Source organism: Capricornis sumatraensis, chromosome 1 (genome assembly GCF_032405125.1).
Source record: "Capricornis sumatraensis isolate serow.1 chromosome 1, serow.2, whole genome shotgun sequence".
Lineage (NCBI taxonomy): Eukaryota > Metazoa > Chordata > Mammalia > Artiodactyla > Bovidae > Capricornis > Capricornis sumatraensis.
This window is the reverse complement of record NC_091069.1, coordinates 166,781,369-166,803,126: the sequence shown is the minus strand read 5'-3', so window position 1 is coordinate 166,803,126 and position 21,758 is coordinate 166,781,369. Positions and strand designations below refer to the sequence as shown.

The 21,758-nt window shown below is 43.3% G+C and overlaps 1 protein-coding gene across 1 annotated transcript in view; it reads right to left on the bottom strand.

Moving 5' to 3' along the window:
- The window catches only part of GAP43 (growth associated protein 43), a 39,993-nt gene extending 38,157 nt beyond the window's left edge, over positions 1-1,836 (bottom strand). Inside the window, exons 1-2 of the mRNA XM_068985601.1 lie at positions 1,804-1,836; positions 332-929 (exon numbers count right to left, since the gene is read on the bottom strand). Of these exons, the coding sequence (XP_068841702.1) occupies positions 332-929; positions 1,804-1,836 (631 nt within the window). The remainder of the gene's footprint in view (positions 1-331; positions 930-1,803) is intronic.
- Between the last annotated feature and the right edge of the window lie 19,922 nt (positions 1,837-21,758).

Genomic DNA, 21,758 nt, shown 5'->3' with positions numbered 1-21,758 from the left:
GATTACTTAGCTTTACTTTTTATGCCAATTCAATTAACAAGGCAATTGCCAAACTGTCTAGTACCGGCTGCTACACAGACCTGCCTGAGTTCTCGCTCAGACTTGGAAATACTTGGGAATGTAAGTGGGCAGAGTTAGCTCCTGTCACTTTGGGGAATTCAGCGCAACTTCCCTTGATTTCCTGAAAACACCTTCTAGAATTTTCCCCTCTCTCTTGATGGCACAGGTGGCCTAGCTTTCCGGATAGGCCGCCTGCCCTCTCCCCCCTACCCCCCGGTCCTGCCCCCCGCCCCGCCCCCCTTCTTGGCGTGGGACCCTGCAGGTCGCTCACCTATCTTCTCCTCGGCTTGGCTGCTCTCCGCAGTCTCCGTTGGAGGCTGGGCTGTTGCCATGGCAGCAGCATCCTCTGCAGCAGGGGTGGTGGCGGCAGCAGCAGTGACAGCAGCAGGCACGTCGGCTTGTTTAGGCTCCTCCTTGGCCGGCGCATCTTCGGCCTTGGAGGACGGCGAGTTGTCAGTGGAAGCTTTAGTGGCACTTTCTGTCTCAGCAGAGCCGGCCTTCTCCTCTGAGGGGGCAGGAGCCTGGGGGGCTGCCTGCTCTGTGGCAGCATCGGGGGCGCCCTCCCCCTTCTTCTCCTCGGAAGGAGTTTCGCCGGCTTTGCCGGTCTTCTCCTCGGGCTTGGGGCCGGCTTCCGCGGGAGTGGAGCCTTCTCCCTCCTTCTTCTCCGTGCCTTCGGCGACGGCAGCTTCATCCTTCTCATTTGCCTCCGCCTCGGCGGCTGGGGCATCACCCTTCTTCTCTCCTTTGAGCTTTTTCCTCGTTATGTGTCCACGGAAGCTAGCCTGAATTTTGGTCGCGGCCTTATGAGCTTTATCTTCTGGTTTGATGCCATCTTGTTCAATCTTTTGGTCCTCATCATTTTTTTCAACCTTTATAGAGAAAAAGGGGGGAAAAAAGGAGAGATGGAGCAATGTTCTTTTCCTTCAAATCACAGCATTCAACACATATTTATTGAATGACTTATTTTGTGCTAGGCACCATGCTTGGAGTCAAGCAAAGAGCAGTACTCTGAAAATTCAAACCAAGCCTCGTTTCTTTCCCTGGTCAAAGAACTTAGGAGAGAACACATTATTTTACAGAAAAATTAATGTCTTTTTGGCCTTCCAGAATCACTGGCATTATTTTGTCTGTTGTTCTTTTCCCAACTCAGTGTCTCTCCTTGGCCAAACTTACATCAGCCTTTTTGTAGATGTACCTTGGAAATTCAAGTCACACCCACCCTAGGTTTTCATCAAAGAGCTCTGAAAGATGGTTTTTCAGGTTTTTGTGAGAGACTCTGTGAAAAACTTTATGATTTAAAAAAGTATTGTGGAAGTTTATTTGTTTCCTCAAGATTTCAAGCTTGGTCAGGAAACCAGTAGGTTTGGGGCAAAGGGTTTAAACAGGAAATTCCATGAGGACTTGTGCAAAATGCAGATGAGTTCCAGCATTCTGTGAGGTTTGTTCAGGATTTGAGAATTCAAAATGCTAGTCACAAAATAACATCCACTTCCCTCTGTGTGTGGTCCAGCATCAGTAATGAACACACCAGGCCTTCAAGGTTTGAATTCAGAAAATGGTCATTAATCTTGAGTTCTTTTTAAACAGAAAGAGTAGAAAACACAGCTCCCACTTTTGAAACAGTGGCATATATTCACTACATCACAATTTCTTATTCTCAAAGCAATTGAAACTTAAAGTTAGTTTTATATTATCATCAATAGAGCCATCCTAGTACTGAAGGCGAGAGTCTAGAATGTGAACTTTTTGCCACTTGATCAGGTTACAGCATAACATAGGCTGCAAATAACTTTTTTCCACATGGAGATTGAATCAGAGGAGAGGAATGAAAGGTATAGTTGTGAAAAGAAACGCCTAGGCAAGTGAGCACTCAGAATTCACTATAGTGTCATTGTCTACCATGTGGTTACTTATAGTTCCCACATAACCATTATATTAGTTTCAGGGGTACAACATAATGATTCAATATTTGTATATATTGCAAAATAATCACCACGATAAGTTTAGTTAACTTTTGTGAACACTCTCTTAGGCAGTGGGGAAATACAGCAGTGAACAACGCAGCAAAAGACCATTAATTAGAGAATGCTTGTCATGTACCCAGTCCTCTGCTTGGCCCCAGTCTCGACCTTGGCCTGACCTTGGCCTTTGCTCCAGTTTAGGATGCAAATCACAGCAGGCCAACATAAGGCATGGTTTCCACCTGTCATACCAGCTCTGTCCCAGTGACCCAGATCCTGTTCATCATGAAGTAGACCTGACATTCTTCAGACAAGCATATGGGCCTGTATTGCTTAGGTCCATCAACATGCTCATGGGGATACAAAAGTAGTTTTGAAAATAAACTGCCTCTGGGAGTAAAAGCAGGATGGATAAATTTCCAGTAAAACTCAAGGCAAGTGTTCCTTTTTCTTCAATTAACTGCACGTGTATTCACACAGAGAATGCAGGAGTGCACGACAACTCTGTGGAGGGCCACCCCCTGCTTCCTCCTCCCAGTGCCATGCTGCCACACTGCTTGGTACTCTGACGCACTGCCCCCTTCCCGCTCTCCTGCTGCTCTTGAGGACTCCTACTGGGGCACACGCAGCACAATCTGGGGCACGGGAGCAGCTGTCCCTGCCAGGAGCCCTCTGCTCAGAGATGGAAGCATAACCCTGTTAAATTAACAGTTGTGAATGGAGCATGCAGCCAAGATGTTGTTAATTTATTTTCCTCTATCTTGAATTTTCTGAATGAGGCACCATCTTATGTGATAGGACATCTGCACTTGGGCCTTGATGCCAAATGGTTCTTTAATACAAGCACTGGTACTTGTGAAAGTAACCAAGCCAAATATTTGAGTAGGCAAGTGCATAAAAGACCCTCTGGTGACTCAAGAAAACTGCATCACCCTTTACTCTTTAAGAACACAAAAGAAAAGGGATAAACTCTTAAAACTTCGGAAAATATAAAAAGAAGGAAGTTAAGTCTGAATGATAAAAAGAAGATACTTTTCAAGGAAGCTGAGTGTCTGAATGATATAAAGAAAGTTACTTTATAAGGATGAAGGAAGAGCCCCTCTAAGTTCTTTTCACCTTCATCCCCAATCTGTTTTTCTCTCTCTGTCTCAATTTATCAAATCATCTGTCACTTTAACTTTCCAAATGATGAGGACTTAAGATTCTGTGCATAGCCTCTGTGTTGAAATGACTATTTAGAAAGTTTCAGACTAGACGTGGGTGCGAAGACTGTGGGATCAGGCTCACCTGAACAATCCAGGAGTGGAAGGGGCACAAGACAGGAGGGGTGGGCAGGAAAGGAGAGAATGTGAAAAAAAAACAAAACATGGTTAGCAGAGAAGTGAGACAACCCTACAAGAGCTGAGAACCCAGGAGGTAAATACACCCAAAGAAGTGCCTAAATTACCCCCACAGACATGCAGCTTCTCCAGGAGGAACTGCTGGGCCCCTAAATAACATTAGAGATTTAGAGGAATTGGATTTTAGGAATTAAGTGGGAATAGAAATCACTGCAGATGGTGATTGCAGCCATGAAATTAAAAGACGCTTACTCCTTGGAAGAAAAGTCATGACCAACCTAGATAGCATATTCAAAAGCAGAGACATTACTTTGCCGACAAACATCCGTCTAGTCAAGGCTATGGTTTTTCCTGTGGTCATGTATGGATGTGAGAGTTGGACTGTTGATGCTTTTGAACTGTGGTGTTGGAGAAGACTCTTGAGAGTCCCTTGGACTGCAAGGTGATCCAACCAGTCCATTCTGAAGATCAGTCCTGGGATTTCTTTGGAAGAAATGATGCTAAAGCTGAAACTCCAGTATTTTGGCCACCTCATGCGAAGAATTGACTCATTGGAAAAGACTCTGATGCTGGGAGGGATTGGGGGCAGGAGGAGAAGGGGATGACAGAGGATGAGATGGCTGGATGGCATCACTGACTCGATGGACGTGAGTCTGAGTGAACTCTGGGGGTTGGTGATGGACAGGGAGGCCTGGCGTGCTGCGATTAATGGGGTCGCAAAGAGTCGGACACGGCTGAGCAACTGAACTGAACTGAACTGAGACAACTAATACAAACTATACAGATAGAGGGAAAGAGACAGAGACAATGAGGGAATCGAAAGGGAAAGGAAAGACAGGGGAAGGAAGAAGAGGAGGGGAGTGGGGAGGAAGGAGGGGAAGGAGAACCAGACTAAGATGAGGTCAGCTTAAATGACTGTACAGAGGCATCCAGAAATAAAAATATTTTAAGTACAAACTGGGTCTTCAGCCAGAAAATGCCGAAGTGTACGTAATTTTTTGGTGCTTGTAATTAATTCCATAAATATGACAAACTCCAGGTTATTTTCCGGTAAATTTCCTTTCACAGTCTTAGAGGTAATAGCATTTGTAGTGTATTTTGCTGAGAGAGGAGACAAGGAGAAAAGGTTTCCCAAGACTGGCTGTGAGGGAAGCCACAGAGCATCAGACCACATAGAACTTTGCCCAGCTGGAAATAGAAGAGCTTGCCCCAAACAAGGAACATGTGAGCCCAGGAAACCAGAGATCACTCAGTACATTTAGCACAACCCTTTCAGCTTCTAATAGGGAAAGCTGTGCCCTGAAAATTGTCTTCAGTTGATAGCACGAGTAAATCAGTCAGTGGTCTTGTTTGTATTTGAACTCAGGTCCTCTCCCTTCCTACCCAACTCCAAGTCCAATTTTATTGCATCAGTGACCTCAAATAGCTTAGTCTTTCCTGTAGCAGACCGTCCGTAAAGTGTCATGTCAACATCCTGGTTCATCTATTCATTTAACAACACTGAGTGCCTATGCTGGGCACCACAGACATACTAGTGAGCAGACAGAAGCTGTGTCTACCCACACAGGACTCTTTTGTAAATACACTTTTAAAAAATAACCTTATAGTATTTAGCAATCAGCAATTTCCCAAGAATTCAAGGAGACATCTGAACTTTCACCCATCTATAAAGTAAGGATGGTAGGGTGTGTGCTCAGTCATGTCCAACTCTTTGCAGCTCCATGGACTGTAGCCCGCTAGGCTCCTCTGTCCATTGAATTTTCCATGCAAGAATACTGGAGCAAGTTGCCATGCCCTCCTCCAGGGGATCTTCCCAACCCAGGGATCAAATGTCTCTTGCCTCTCCTGCACTGGCAGGAGGGTTCTTTACCACTAGCACCACCTCTGGGAAGCCCATATAGTAAGGCCAATAGTCTAAATATGTCAGTTACAGATGGAGGAGGTCCAGAAAAAAGGAGAGCCTGGTTTTTAATGGCTTTAAAAAGTCAGTTTATAGTTTCATTAAAATATTTATTTCTTAAACTCATTGGCCACAAATAAGCTTTGTGCTGAGCTCTGATGAAATCCTCTCATTTTTACATGGAGATGTTGCTATCCATGAATTAATGAATGGGGACCTGCCAATGCAGTTCCTTACAGGCAGGAAGAGGGTCATGATGAGTCACCATAATTTTTTCAGAAATCTTCATTGTTACAGCTGAGAATTTTTACTGAAAATTTCTTTGGGAGCACTGTAATTTGTGAGATCTTAAAGGAAACCAAGGTATGGAAAATGTTTACTTCTCAACTAAGGCTAAAATCTTGGATGAATATTGGTTTGAAGGAGATGAAGGGAACCATTTCACTAACTTGCTGTTTTTGTTATTGTTGGTTTAGTTGCTAAGTCGTGTCTGACTCTTTTGCAACCCCATGGACTATAGCTTGTCAGGCTCCTCTGTCCAGGGGTTTCCCAGGCTCTTACCTGGAGAGGGTCGCCATTTCCTTCTCCAGGGGATCTTCTTGAACCAGGGATCAAACCCAGTGGATTCTTTACCACTGAGCCACTAGAGAAGCCTACTAACTTTCTGGGATCTAGTCAAATTTTAAGGTCCATTCAGTGAAAGGGCAATACTTTTCATCACCATTTAAGAATCACAGATAAGAAAGCCAGATAAAAGAAACAGCTATCTCATACCCAATATTAAGCTCTGGTTAATAATTTCCTTTTTCTCTGGGGGAAGAGGAATGGACAAATTAGGGTTCAATCTAAGATGGCCAAACATTTGCATTTATTATGTTACAAAAGAGCTTTAGGCAAAAATCTATAAACACCTAATTTTCAGAACTAATATAACATCAGCCATTCAACTGGGACACTTCTTTTTGCAGTTATCACAGGAATACTTCAGCCTTCCAAATACAGAAAAATGTGGCCCTGTATCTACTTCTGCTAGCTCTTAATATTACAATGATAATACTTTACATTTTCTCTGAAACAGGATTGAATTTTAAATACTTTTAAAAAGTCATTGATGTGCATCAGTTCTTATTTCTAAGAATATCTTTAGTAAACCAAAATATTTTCAATTTGATTGAGCAAAATATATTTCCAAGAAGCCAGATTGAAGGGCCAGAGAGATCAGAACCAGAGTCAAGTATGGATGGATCTGTACAAATCTAATAAATATCTACTTATGGCTCACTATTTTTGTTAATAATGTTTGAGGGGAAATTCACATAAGAAAGTTTCACTCTGTTTTTCTATTTAGTTGGCTTTGAGCATAGTTGATAGCATATACTTTAGGAGACATGGTCCAAGTATTAAAGAAACCCTCAGTGGAGTTTCTGTACTTGCACTGAATCTAGTCAAGATCAGAAATCCAGAGAAACACCCCTTATGGAGGAGCGAAAGGAGGATGGTCCAACCTTGTTCAGTTTTGCAGAGGAAATTCCTCAGGTTTTCAGGCAGTTCTAGGAAAGAAGGTGTCATTTAAAAGATGAATAGGCATAGCTCGGATATGGGGGTCTCTTAACACTCAATCTGGTTTGAAAGTCTTACTAAGGGTGTGAGGGGATGGGGAACAGGATGTAAATAGATGCAATGAAACTGTTGTGCTCCAGCCAACAATGGCCATCATTTTTTTTGAACTCTGATCTTCAGTGCAATGAAGAATTCTCTTAGTTCCTAGACAGTTGGGGGCCCAGACATATGACAACTGGGCAATTCTCTGGGGGAACGTGAGACATCAAGATTGACTTTGCAGGCTTCCCTGGTGGCTCAGTGGTGAAGAATCTGCCTACCAGTGCAGGAGATGAGGGTTTGATTTGGGAAGATGCCACATGCCGTAGATCAATTAAGCCTGTGCACCACAACTATTGAGCCTGAGCTCTAGAATCCAGGCGGTGCAAATCCTGAGCCCACATGCCATGACGACTGCGTACCCTAAAGCCTGTGCTAGGAAACAAGAGAAGCTACTGCAGTGAGAAGTTTGTGCACTGCAACTAGAGAGTAGCCTCCATTTCCATAACTAGAGAAAAGCCAGAGCAGTAACGAAGTCCCAGCACATTACACAATTAAAAAATAAACAGAATAAAATTATTTTATAAAAGAGAGAGAGAAATACACTAAGAGTATATCTGCTCCCTTAAAAAAAAAAAAAAAAAAGAGCTACTTTGCAAATCCTGGCACAGTGGTAGTGAGGGGATTCTCTTTTCCTCTTCAGGTGCAGCATGCGGCAAGGCACTGCAGTTCCAGAGTCGTGATAAGTGGGCAAGAAATGCCCACTGATTGACTGACTATGTAAAAAACCCAATAATCCCACAAAGGAAACTGGAATAATGATGTGAACTTTTCAAATAATGGACACTGATGAAGATATGGGTCTTCACTCACTTTCTTATATTATTTATTTAACATGTGCAGCCCAGCAACTTCCTAAAGAATAGGAAGTGGCACATTCAGCACAGTATAAAGCACTGCTGCTGAAGAACTCAGTTTCCATTCAAAAGAGTTATCTTTTATTTTGTGTATGTGTAACTCTATTTGTCCCACAAAGACAGATGGAGATGAAGCAAAGAGCATACTATAATTGGCACCTTCTAACAGACGAAAGTCAGCATACGAAAGGCTTTCTTTGTTCACAGCTGAATCTCCAGTTTCTAGAACGGTGTCTAGCATATAGTAGATGCTCAATTAATATTTGTTGGCTGAATTTAAAATTTGAAACTCAATTACTGCCATTTTAGAAAGACTGTGATAAGCAAATTAATCTGGGATTAATTTTTTTGGTCAACTTTTAAAATGCTTCATTTCCCAGTGATGGACTTCAAGAGCGTCTGTCTAAGACAAGTATATGTTTGCCCAATACCTAACTGAATAACTGACTTCTTGGGTGAGTTGAACAAAGAATCCAATTATAGAAATGAAAGAGCAGGAATCAGACAAGTCACAAAACTATAGAAATGACATTGATAATAATTAAAAAAGCACTTAGAAAGGGAAACAAATCTAGGAAAAAAAAAAACAACCAACATATTCATCTTACCCATGGGTTATCTGGAATCATATCAATCAAATCATTTTTCAAATATATATCTCACCTCTTTATAAGTTAAACAGGTGAAAATATTAAGGGAAAGTTGTTGGAGACTCTCCCTTCCTTGTTTAGACTTAATCTGTATAATGAACCCCATGGCCTGAGGTTGTAGTCTAGAGATGACTGGTCCCTTAGATATTCAAGGAGGGAAGCTCCTTTCTTCAAATGGGCACTGGGAAGAGGCCAGGGTTAAGAAGAGGTATATACTTCTGCTGGTCTATAAAATTAATGCTTTTGAATTATAGTCCTAGAGGAGACTCTTGAAAGTCCCTTGGACAGCAAAGAGATCAAACCTGTCAATCCTAAAGGAAATCAACTCTGAATACTCATTGGAAGGACTGATGCTGAAGCTCCAATACTTTGGCCACCTGATGTGAAGAGCCAACTCATTGGAAAAGACCTTGATGCTGAGAAAGATTCAGGGCAGGAGGAGAAGTGGACAACAGAGAATGAGATAGTTGGAAGGCATCTCCAATTCAATGGACTTGAGTCTGAGCAAACTCCAGGAGATAGTGAAGGACAGGGAAGCCTGGTGTTCTACAGTCCATGGGGTTGCAAAGAGTTGGACATGACTTAGCAACAGAATAACAAATCTCTAAGGGCCCATGCTAGACAGAATAATTTGACTAAACTCTTTCAGAAAAAGAGTACTCTTTGGGTATGGTGAAAGAGGTATAAGTGAGCTAACTGAATCAAGGGTCAAAGTCAGTGATTCTCAAGCAAATGCCAGCTGAGAGTCAACTCTGAAAGGGAGGGGCTCCACGCTTGAGCAGCAGAAGCAGACTCTGATGAGAGCTGCTGATTGCTGTTCTCGACCTTGGCTTCCCAGGTGGCTCAATGGTAAAGAATTTTCCTGCCAATGCAAGAAACTTGGGTTCAATCCCTGGGTCAGAAAAATCCCCTGAAGAAGGAAATGGCAACAGCAACGCACTCCAGTATTCTTTCCTGGGAAATCACATGGACAGAAGGAGCTTGGCAGATTACAGTTCATGGGGTCACAAAAGAGTCAGACATGACTTAGCGACTAAACAACAATAACCTCTACAAGTGATCACTACCTCTTAAGTGGCACGTTGGAAGGAAGGAGAGGTGGACAAGGTGAGGAGATACCAAAGCCTGTTCTAGAAGTCTCTATGCCTACAATGGCCACTGAGCTGGGAACACAATCGAGGGACTCCTTATCAGGCTGCTGGAGCAGCTGAACTCACACACCAGATGATGAGTGGGACTGTGAGGCTTCCTCTGCCAACAAGTGAAGAAAGAGGAGAGCAGAGGGCAGCCAATACATCTGGGAAAAGACAGACAAGCCTGACTGGCAGAAAGTCCCTGGTTTCACCATCGCCAGTGAATTCCATCCAGTTGGGCATTCCCGAGAGCAAACCACACCCCAAGCTGCTGGAGAAGGTTCCCAGAGCCAACCAGGAGGAGGAGAAGCCCCAGAACCCAGTGAACCTGACCAAAAGCTCTGCTTTCCTATCAGGTAAGACTCTGCAAAATGTCTCTGGTTCAGGAAATTAAAACACAATGTGATAAATATTTAATTAAATCGCCATATTCTTCCTACTATACTGACTATCGATGACTGGTTTATTCTTTTCTTAATTAAACTTCTTTCATTATGAAATGTAATTTACTACATTCTAAGTCAGTCTCTGCTCTCTGCTAAGTCACTTCAGTCGTTCCGACTCTGTGTGACCCCATAGACGGCAGCCCACCGGGCTCCCCTGTTCATGGGATTCTCCAGGCAAGAACACTGGAGTGGGTTGCCATTTCCTTCTCCAATGCATGAAAGTGAAAAATGAAAGGGAAGTTGCTCAGTCGTGTCCGACTCTTCGCGACCCCATGGACTGCAGCCTACCAGGCTCCTCTGTCCATGGGATTTTCCAGGCAAGAGTACTGGAGTAGGCTGCCATTGCCTTCTCCTCTAAGTCAGTAGTACTGTATAAATTTTTTTCAGTGAACAGATGAGTGAGAGAGACACTCCTCATTCACTCTGCTGTATGTCCTTCCCCAAATAGTGCCACTGTTGGTCTACGGCCCTGGTTTTTCCTTCTTTGTGCTTATATGAACCTGACATACATTTTTATCTCCTTATTAGCCAAATTGTCCCCTGCACTATACAGCCTCTGGAAGCAGGGCTTTGTCAGTTTTGTATAATCCTCAAAGCCTTGGTAGGTAAAACAGGGCTGGCACATGGTTGATGCCCCCAAAATCTTTATTTGTGGTTGTTGTTAAGTGACTCCATGCCGTGCTGTGTTAGTGATCAGTGAGCATGTAAATGGGCAGCATCCAGATAACTGCCTGGGTGTCATTGCTTCTCTCTGGAAAACTAATGCTTGGGGTTTTGTCGAACTACTCCCCAGCAGCCATAGCTCTCTCTCCTCTTAATTTATAGTGAGCATACCACATATATAGTTAGTATTTAAATTCAGTTCTCATCAAAATCCTGTGAGCAATACATCACTGTGTCTGCTTTATAACCAAGGTAAACTGGGAAACAGAAAGCTGTTATCCAGTGTCTAAAAACTGGGCTTGCCCTCAGTTCCTGTCTTTGTTCAGTGCTGTAATGAAAAAAAAACAAAACTGTCTCTTAAATTGTTTTATTTATTCATTTTTGGCTGTGCTGGGTCTTTGCTGCTGCACGGGCTCTTCTCTAGTTGCAGACAGCAGGGACTGCTCTCTAGCTTTGGTGAACGGGCTTCTCATTGCAGTGGCTTTTCCGGTTGTGGAGTGCCTGCTCCAGGCTCAATAGTTACGGTGCACGGGCTTAGCTGCTCCATGACACATGGCATCTTCCCAGACCAGGAATCAAATCTGTGTCGTCTGCATTGGCAGGTGGATGCTTTACCACTGAGCTGCCAAGGAAGCCCTACTTAAGGCTTTTTAAAATAGACTGTAGGAAGCCAATATTCCCTGGTGGTAAGAGCATAGGCTCTACAGTCAGATATACATAGGTTCAAATCTTGTCTCTGACACTTAATTACCAGCTCCTCATCTAGGGCAAGTTAACCTCAGTTTCCTTACCTGTGAAAGTGAAAGTCACTCAGTCATAGTCCGACTCTTTGCGACCTCATGGACTGTACAGTCCATGAAATTCTCCAGGCCAGAATACTGGAGTAGGGAGCTGTTCCTTTCTCTAGGGTTTCTTCCCAACCTAGGGATCAAACCCAGAGTCCAGATCCTTATCTCTATAGTACTATCTATACTCAGAGAGAGAAAAAAAATCATCTAAAGTGTGCCATAAAACTCAATCTAGTTCTTTCCTGTCCTTGGGAAGGGGGCAGATCTGTTTATACTGTCAAGGGTAAATCACAATCCCTCTCTCCTAACATACACCAATCCTCTTTAACTTTACCCGTGTCTAAACCACCACATGATCCAGCATCTTTGTGATGGAAATTCACTTAAACAAGAAGTGTGTTCATTCTCAAAATGTACCTTTTACTTGACACCCCTACCCCCATCCAACAACAACAGAAAAAATCTGATATAGCTACTATTTCACATCTCTGTCTCACTATCTGTCTATAGGTCTTCCACATCAGGAAAACAATTGCCCTGTAGGTTCTGAGAGCTCCTCTGTCTACTCATCCTTGGTGAAAGCTGTGAATGCAGCTGCCAGAAAACTTTGTGGGAGGTTAGCTTAGGAGCATGTGGTCCCAAGGAGAGGGAGATCAAGATGTGGGGCTTCCAGCTCTACCCAGTGCATGCCTGTTGGATGTTAGCGAAGCTCCTCCAAGTATCATTGTACCTAGCACACACCTAACATGTCATTAGGGTGCACGGCGTTATGAAACAGCTGGCAAAAGATGGAAACGAACCTGAGATGCTATTTGCTTTAAAAAAAAATGACAGTAAATTGAATTTACATATTTCAGGTTATGAAGTACTTTCCACCTCATAAAACTGTTCCTTGAGGAATTACAATGAAGTAGGCTGAGCAAGTATGCTTTCCCCTTCATAAACTGAAGCAACTGAAACACAGATTGGTGGAAAGGCCAACAAATACTAGAGCAGATCTTAAGCCTAGGTTTTCAATCTCCTTGAATTTTAAGGAACCTAACAGAATTCAATCTAAGAATTCAATACAAAACACTCCAAAAAAGAAGAGTCACTGAATAGTAGCAATGCTAATATCAGCACTAAGACTACTTGAAGTACTTTGTAATGAACAGAATTGGTCTACATTCCAGGTCTTATAACAGATGGCTCCAGAATCTCTGTATAGGAGGGATTAGGAGCAGGAACATGTTTGAAAGGGGGAAGTGGGTGATTTTTCTTGAAACTGCACTTGCACAGCAAGCATACTGCTTTGTATAGTGTGCTTATTTCTATGAGGTGACTAGTGGGATGATTTTGCAGGCACATTGCTATCTGTCAACAGTAATTTGCACATGACTTAATGGTCTACATCAATCACCAGGTATGTGATTGCCCATTTAGAACAGCACGTGAGAAATCAAGAAAAACAAAAAAGAACAACATGCTTTCTTTCTGATTCTAGAAGATATGTTGTATTCTTTCATGTGTGGAAAAAACAAATGAATATTTTTGGTGAGGGGGGTGGGGATGTCAGTTCGATGGCATACAGTTTCAAGACAAATAGACTTATTTCCATCTTAACTGAAATTCTGTCCCCAAGCTTTTGGATAGTATAAGGGCAAACATACAAGACTCTAGAAAAATCGATAAATCATAACTGAATCTAAATTTGCTAATGTTGTTATTCTTGTCACTCTTCTTCTCTTGCCCCTCCCTCTGTTTTTAGGCATCAAATTCTCTTTAGGTCATATTCCCTGGCATGGTTTTTGGCTCAAACAATTCATGTTCAAATCCTGGTTCAGCCATGGTTGAAATATATGACCTGCAATAAATGACTTAATTTCTTCAGAATTTAGCTTCTACATCCACCGTATAGATACTAACATTTACCGTGCAGACTTTCTTGAGGATGAAAGAAAACAGTATTTGTAAAACGTCTGCTTTTAAAAACTCAATAAATAATTGCCTGGAAGAAGGCAATACAAGTGAAGTGAAAGTTGCTACTTTCTAGAGACTAAGGATTAGATGCATTGTTGGATAAATATTTTATAGTTTTCTGTCTCTGATAGATTATGGAGGAATTTTTTAGGGCTATGCATATTTCATAAAAATAACAAATGCTTCTCTCAAAAAGCCTCTTTAAAGGTACTATAAAATACCCTCTGAGGGTATTTTATTCTAATAATAAATTGAAGAATTATATAGTACCATGTGCCAACTACTCTTCTAGGCACTTTATTATGTGTTATAAAAATAGATTTATTAAATTTAATTTTATTTTATAGGTCAAGGGGCTTAGGCATAGGGACATTAAATAACTTGCTCAAAATCACATAGCTAGTAAGTAACAGAGTTTGAACTCAAAACTTTGCACAGTTGCATGGGAGGTAAAATGACCCCAGGAAAACAGGGCTGGTGCACTCACGGCATGCGCTGTCTCCAGCCTCCCAGGCAAGGTGAAAGGCAGAGTGGATGGTGGGAGAACCCAGAGCATGACTCGGTCATGGACAGTGCCTGCCAAGGCTGAGCCAGTTACCAGTGTCGAAAAGAACAGGCTTCAGAGCTGTCACCGCCAATTTCATAGTTCTTGTAAAATCGATTTACAACAGAAAAGTACAAATACATTTTTAAAGCAGGGGCTATGGTATCGTGACCTCATCACCCTGGTGATGCTGTGACTCATTTTCCTTGTGAAGATTTTGACAGGGAAGGTTCACACTTGCGATGCTGAGAACAGCTCAGAGACCAAGTTTCCTATTAATTCTGAAAGCAAGAGAAAGAAAACACCGGAACAGAGGAAGCAATCTTGGGGGAAGTGTGAGGGGAGGGCCTCAGGACAGGATCAGGTCTATTTAATTACATGAAAAAAGCAGATGAATAAACTGGAGTCACTCTTAGACTTATCAGAGGAAATGGGCTGAGCAGGTGGGAAAGATTTATTCAAAAGTCTGAGGATTTAAATCCAGAGTTCCTGAATTAAACATTGACTTTTTCTTGAACCAACTATTCCTGTTACTTGACTCACAATTATACTGAGGCAGATAGAGAATTGTATCTAGAACTATTCCATGGACGTCACACTTGCTCTGATTAGATTCTCAAAAAAAATCATACTAGTTATCCTACACAACTTCTTGGGAGATGAGTTTAGTGACAATGCTCATCATGGCACAAAGAATGAGCTTTGTGGTTCTACAAGAAGAAAACACTGCACCCTTTGAAGCCATCAAAGAGAAAATTCCCTCATTTGTTTTTGAAACTAGGTAAGCAAATTCTCCAACTTCTGGATTAAACTAGATGAACCTACCTTCGAAAGATGTATGATAACCTGATCTTTGAGCCATAACAATTAAGCAAGTGTTGGGGCTTTCCTGGTGGCTCAAAGGGCAAAGAATGCCTGCAATGCAGGAGACCAGGGTTCGATCCCTGGGTCAGGAAGATCCTCTGGAGAAAGGAATGGCAACCCATTCTAGTATTCTTGCCTGGAAAATTCCATAGACAGAGGAACCTGGTGGGCTGCATGCAGCCCATGAACTCACAAAGAGTCATACACAACTTAACGACTAACACTTCTATTACTACTAAGGAGGTATTAAGTCTGATTCTGAGGTCTTGAAGTAATGAAAAGTACTTTCCCTTCTTGATGCACAGACAACTATGAGATGTTCCATAACCTTGCGTTGCAAGCCAAAGTGTCACACACAACCCCAGGTTCATGTCCAGCACTGTGAAACTCTAAAAAATGGGGAGTTTTACAGACATGTCCTAACGTGGGGAAGCCTTGGAGACTGTCCTGAACTCCAGAGTTCCAGGAAGGTAGGACGATGCAACCACTCTTCCCACAATTCTGATTTACTCTCCAGAAATCAATGATACTCCATGTCAGCTCAGGACTGGACCCAAGACTATGAATAAAAGATTTCCAGGGCAATTCATTAGCTATCTGCCTACATGGTTGGGGCAACTCAGTGGCTCTAGGTTAGAATAATCCCCTAGTTTCTCCAAAAGCCAAAAGCACAGTAAAAGCAAACCCTGGTACTCACCTGGTACCTCCATAGCCTCTAGTAAGTGAGTGCAAATCATTCTGGCTCTGCACCCCAGAAATACACAACAGAAAGTTTAAATTACCGTGGAGAACTGAGGTAATAATGGCATAGTTGGTGGCAGTAGCAGAGTGGGTGTACAGGAAAGACCTAGACAAAAATTCTCTTTTTATCAGTGTCTGAAATTCCACCTTTGAGCATTATTCCCTTATTTTAAGGTTTACAACAGACACTAAAAGCGAACGCTGTAGAAGCTCTCTTAATTGGTCTGTTTTCCACACTGTGCTACATATTTTAAGAGTTTAAGCTAAAATAGAGTTATGGTTTTATCATTACATGCCCCCCACACACAGTTCTTTAAATAGTCCCATAACTTAGCAAGCCAAGAAGATATGTATTGGTTTAGCATTTGAGAAATTCATGGAATGGACCCAGTCTGCCTTACCTGCTTCTCTCACGAGCTCACCCTTTACCGTAGCTAAGTAGGTCCACGTGCGGCTCACTGAACATGCTCCTCACCCCCATAATTCTATGAGCTTACTAACAATGTGGCTTTCCACAGATATCTACCTTGTGTGTCTTTTGAAACTCCAAACACCTGTCAAGATTCAGTCCAATCCTCACATTGACTAGAGAATTTTCTTGCACCCTCCTAGAAGGGCAGTTCAGAGGCCAGCAAAATTTTTCTGCAAAGGGCCAGGAAGTAAATATTTTTGGCTCTCTGGGACATCAGGTTTTTGTCACAATCACTCAATTTTGTCACAATTCTGTCTTATAGCATCCAATAAGCTATAGCTGCTATCTAAATTAATGAGCATGACTGTGTTCCAGTAAAACTTTATTTTTGAACATTGAAATTTGGACTTTACATTATTGTAAGGGATCACGAAATATCCCTTCCCAGGTGGTGCTAGTGGTAAAGAACCCACCTGCCAATACAGGAAACACAGGAGACCCGGGTTCAATCCCTGAGTTGGGAAGGAAGATTGCCCTACAATCTGCAAAGGGTTGCACAGATTGACACGACTTACCATGCAGGTGAAATATCGTTATTCTTGATTTTCTGTCAACCGTTTAAAAAGGTGGAAATCATTCTTAGCTTGAAGGTTTCTTTGCTAATCTCTGGGGCAGGATTTACCTTTAGGTTAAACTCTACAGGCTTCCCACTGAAAATCGCTCCTCACTCCCCGAGGTCTGTGACTTCACTCACAATTTGGCCCTCACCAATATCTGCCTCTGCATATCCATGCATCTATCATTTTTTTCATTGTAGTAATCAATGTACATATTTTTCAAACTCTCCATTACTATGTAAACTCTCTGAGGACAGGAATATTATCTTAATAATAGAGGCTACTTCATTGAGGATACTCAATAGATATTGTGATTTATGGTAAAAAAAAATATTGATCTTCATTCCCACTTTGGACACAGAGCTCCGAAAACCTTTGGAATTTCCTGTGATGAGAGGAATCAAGGTGTCTTTCGTTATATTAATGAAGTGACTGCTTGAGGGTCTGGGGGAGACTGGTTGCCAGCAAAACCAGCCACATGATTAGAGGGTTGGGGTTTTCGTCCCACCCTCTGACCTGCTGAAAGGCTAGAAGGTCTGGAGGTTGAATCAGTCATCAGTGGCCAGTGGTTTCATCAATTATGTCTGTGTCATGAAGCTTCCATAAAAAACGCAAAACAGGGTTTGGTTCACCACAAACCTGTGGAGATTTAAGGAGAATGGTGTGCTCAGTGTCCTTTCCCACACCTTGCCTTAGGCCCCTCTTCCATCTGACTGTTCTTGAGTTATATAATCTGTTTTAATAAACTGGTGAAATAGTGAGTAAAGGAGCTTCCTGAGTCCTGGAAGCTATGTGTGTGCGTGTGTGCTCAGCTATGTCTGACTTGTTGCAACCCCATGGACTGTAGCCCACAAGGCTCCTCTATCCATGGGATTTCCCAGGCAAGAATACTGAAGTGGGTTGCCTTTCCCTTCTCTAGGGGTTCTTCCTGACTCAGGGATCAAACCTGGGTCTCCTCTGTCTCCTGCATTGGCAGTGGACTAGGATTCTTTACCACTGCACCCACATGGGCTTCCCTGGTAGCTCAGGTAGTAAAGAATCTGCCTGCAATGCAGGACACTTGGGTTCAATTCCTGGGTCAGAATCAACCCAGGGAGGGGCAGGCCTGTGAGCTCACAGCACGCCAGCTGCACTCCTAGAACAGGGAAATTCCCCTGGAGAAGGCATAGGCTACCCACTCCAGTATTCTTGGGCTTTCCTGGTGACTCAGGTGGTAAAGAATCTGCCCATAATGCGGGAGACCTGGGTTTGATCCCTGGGTTGGGAAGATCCCCTGGCAGAGGGCATGGCAATCCACTCCAGTATTCTTGCCTGGAGAATTCCCACGGACATAGGAGCCTAGTGGGCTACAGCCCATGGGGTTGCAAAAAGTCGGACATGACTGAACGACTAAGCACAGCAGAGCACCCACCTGGGAAGCTGCTCTAGCAAATTAATCAAATCCAAGGAGGGGGTCATGGGAACCTCGATTTATAGCCAGTCTGTAAGAGGTACAGGTAATAACATGGACTTGCAATTGGATCCTGAGTAGAAGGGGGTTGTTGGAACCTCTGGTTAAGTAGCCAATCAATCAGAAGCATAGGGAACAACCAGGGCTTGAGACTGGTATCTGAAGTGGAGGGTGTCTTCCAAGACTGAGCATTTACCAGTGGAATCTACTGTCTCTGGGTAGACGGTGGTGGAATTGAATTGATTGTAGGATACATAGCTGGCATCTGGGGAATGGCTGTTGGTGTGGGACAGCCCTTCCACTGCCACACTGGAATTGGGTTCAGGACCTTAATTCTAGAGGCTGACATTTATTGATCACTTTGCTAAGGCACTGAGCTAAAGGTTTTGCATGGAAAATCTCATAACAAATGCATGAGGTAGGTATTATGCTAATTATAATGTATGAGATAAGTGATATTATTTTTTACAGATGACAAAACTATACTTGGGAAGGTTCCATATTTAATAAGTGTAGCGCTCTGATTTGATTATTTAGGCAGTTAGGCTCCAGAGCTCACCCTGTCTACCACTCTACCCCTGTTTCACATAGTAAGGCCTTAATAAAAGTCTGGTGAAGGTGTGTTATAGTTTGGATTAAATTGTTTCTTTCCTGAGAATAGTTGATAATAAGGAAGACTGAAAAAACTGACAGAGCAACTCAAAGAGCCACAGCAGAGGACGTCGGAGGCAGGTAAGCTTCTAGAAAGGAGACATGAGACGTGGGTGCCACTGAAGCTGGACTGCTTTATTATTATATGTTTTTTTTGCCGCACTGCAAGGCATGTGGGATCTTAATCCCCCTACCAGGGATCAAACCCAGTACCGCTTGCATTGGAAGCACGAGGTCTTAACCACTGGACCGCTAGGGAAGTCCTAAGCTTGCCTACCTGCGAAGAGTCCTGCCCTGTCATTGCTCAACTGTTTGCTCAGCTGAGAGGGTGCACTCAGACCTGAATGTGGGTAGACAGCTAGAGAAATGCAAGGTAAAAGCGATCCCTGGGGAAATGCACAAAGAGACCTGCTGAGCCCCAGGGTTAGGGTCAGGCCTGTGAGCTTGCAGCACACCAGCTGCACTCCCAGAAGGAGAGAAATGAGCTGCAGCTGGGAGGCCACTTGTGCGAGAGAAGAAAGACTTTTTTTAACCATCAGAATTGAGCCCGTTGCTTATGTGTAAGAGGTTTTGTGGAAGCAACTTAAATGGTGCTAAGTCACTAGACAAAAGATCACACCCTCTAGCTCAAGTCCCTGTCTCTAGGGACTCTCTCCAACAGTCTCAGGTCTGGGTGAGGACAGAGCAGTGAAAGGCATCCTGATCAGCTGAGGGAGCATAGCGACCTGGCTGGTAACAGGAAAAACAAGGGCTCCTGAAATCCCCAGGGCTGTTCCACCACTGAGAAAGGAAAGGCAAGGAGGAAAGATGCTGGCTGCTGTTCTGCCGCTCAGTACATGGAGTGACCGCATCCACGCTTCCAAGAGCTGGGTCCCCCCTCCCGCCGTCCCCGCCCCCTACATCTGTTCATCAGGATCTGCATTCCCACGAATCTTTTGCACATCACTGTGTGAAATGTCCTGGCCTATGGTGCTCAAACTAAACACACTTTTCCTGGAAGATCCACAGTTCCTTTTGAATATTTCTTCAAATGAAAAGTACAATTTCAGAGATGTCTCTATTATGGAATTCAGAGAAATAAGAAGCAGCAGATAAACTAGCTAAAGCCATGAATTGGCAATCAGGAGACGAGTAGATTGTAAATCTGACATGTCCCATTCCACTGTAACCCCACAGAAGTTTCTGTTTCTCTGGGCCTCAGTTTCTGTATCTGTACCCTGAGGTGGTTGACTAGGAGAGTCAAGACTCAAACAGCCAAAGTATCAAAGTCCTAATTGTGGTACCACTCAGGGCCTTGTGGAGCACCTGGGCACAGGGCCTTTCTGTGTTCCCCATTTCTTAGATTATAGCAAACAGCCTTCCTTCAGCTTCCATGATCTTCCCTGAGTTCCACTGGGCAGATTCAAGTAGTTGTTAATTGGGGAAGGGAGGGGATGCAAGATCAAGGAGAAAACAGTCAAGAGCAGCCTTGTGGCAGGGTCCTGTTGCCCCATCAGGGAATTGTTGTTGTTCAGTTGCTAAGTCATGTCCAATTCTTTGAAACCCCATGGACTGTAGCCCACCAGGCTCCTCTGTCCATGGGATTTCCCAGGCAAGAATACTGGAGTGGGTTGCCATTTCCTTTTCCAGGGGATCTTCCTAACCCAGGGATAGAACCCAGGTCTCCTGCTTGACAGGGGGATTCTTTACCACTGAGCCACCTGAGAAGACCCAATCAAGGGATAAACACAACAGGACCTTTGAGCTATTTTGCAGACACTAAAGCCCCCTTCAGGTGGAAGAAGTTAATGATTAAAGATAATATGTTGCCCACTAGCATGTAGACCCCAAACCAGCTGGACCTGAAGGCTGATGATATTGACTTCTACTTGCCTCATCACCAACCCAACAGAAGAATGTCCACAAGCTGACAAAGCCATCTTTGAACCATCACTATAAAAGTTGTCACTATCTTCCCCAAGTGGGGACACATGGTTTTAAGGGCATGGGCCTGCTGTGTCCCCCTTTGCGTGGCAAAGCAATAAAGCTATTGTTTTCTACCTTACCCACAATCTTTCTGTCTGTCTCCAAGATTTGATTGGCACCAGTGTATACAGAAGTGAGCTTTCGGCATCAACTGTGTGCAAATGTATATGTGTTCCATTTTTCTATTCTCCTAAGAAGGAAAGCCTCAGAGAAGTTTCCTGTGATCTAATCTTACTCTGAAGTGGACAAGGTCTCCCCCATACACGTTAACATCAACTGTCACTTAACTTTTAAAATGAGTTATGTAATACATTGAACATATCATGAGACTAAGATATTTCTGAAAAGTACCAGTTCCCAGAGAGAATCACCAAAGTAAGTGAGCACAGAATTTGTCCGCTGGCCAGGACCCCATGTGCCAAGACTCTTGATTCTAACACATTTCAAGATGCCTTTACTTGCATGCTCTGTGAATCAGCTAATGACCTTCCTCATTTGGAAAACAGATACCGTCTTCCTTACCGCACCTAATTCAAACTCTCTCAGAATGCAAGAACACATCTTTTATCAGTGAGCAAAAAGCTTGAGCGCTGAAGAATTGATGCTTTGAACTGTGGTGTTGGAGAAGACTCTTGAGAGTCCCTTGGACTGCAAAGAGATCCAACCAGTCCATCCTAAAGAAAATCAGTCCTGAATATTCACTGGAAGGACTGATGTTGAAGCTGAAACTCCAATACTTTGGCCACCTGATGCGAAGAACTGACTCATTGGAAAAGACTCTGATGCTGGGAAAGATTGAAGGCAGGAGGAGAAGGGGATGACTGAGAAAGAGGTGGTTGGATGGCATCACCGACTCAATGGACATGAGTTTGAGTGAACTCCAGGAGTCGGTGATAGACAGGGAGGCCTGGCTTGCTGCAGTCCATGAGGTAGCAAAGAGTCAGATAAGAGTGAGGGATTATACTGAAAAAGCTGCACTTTCCCCAAAGGCCTTTGTGTGAAAGTAAAGCCTTCTATAGGAACGCCTTACTTGACAATTTTTAAAGCCAAAAGATGTATGGAAAATCTGAATGAAATCTACTGTCCTAGTTGGGGGAA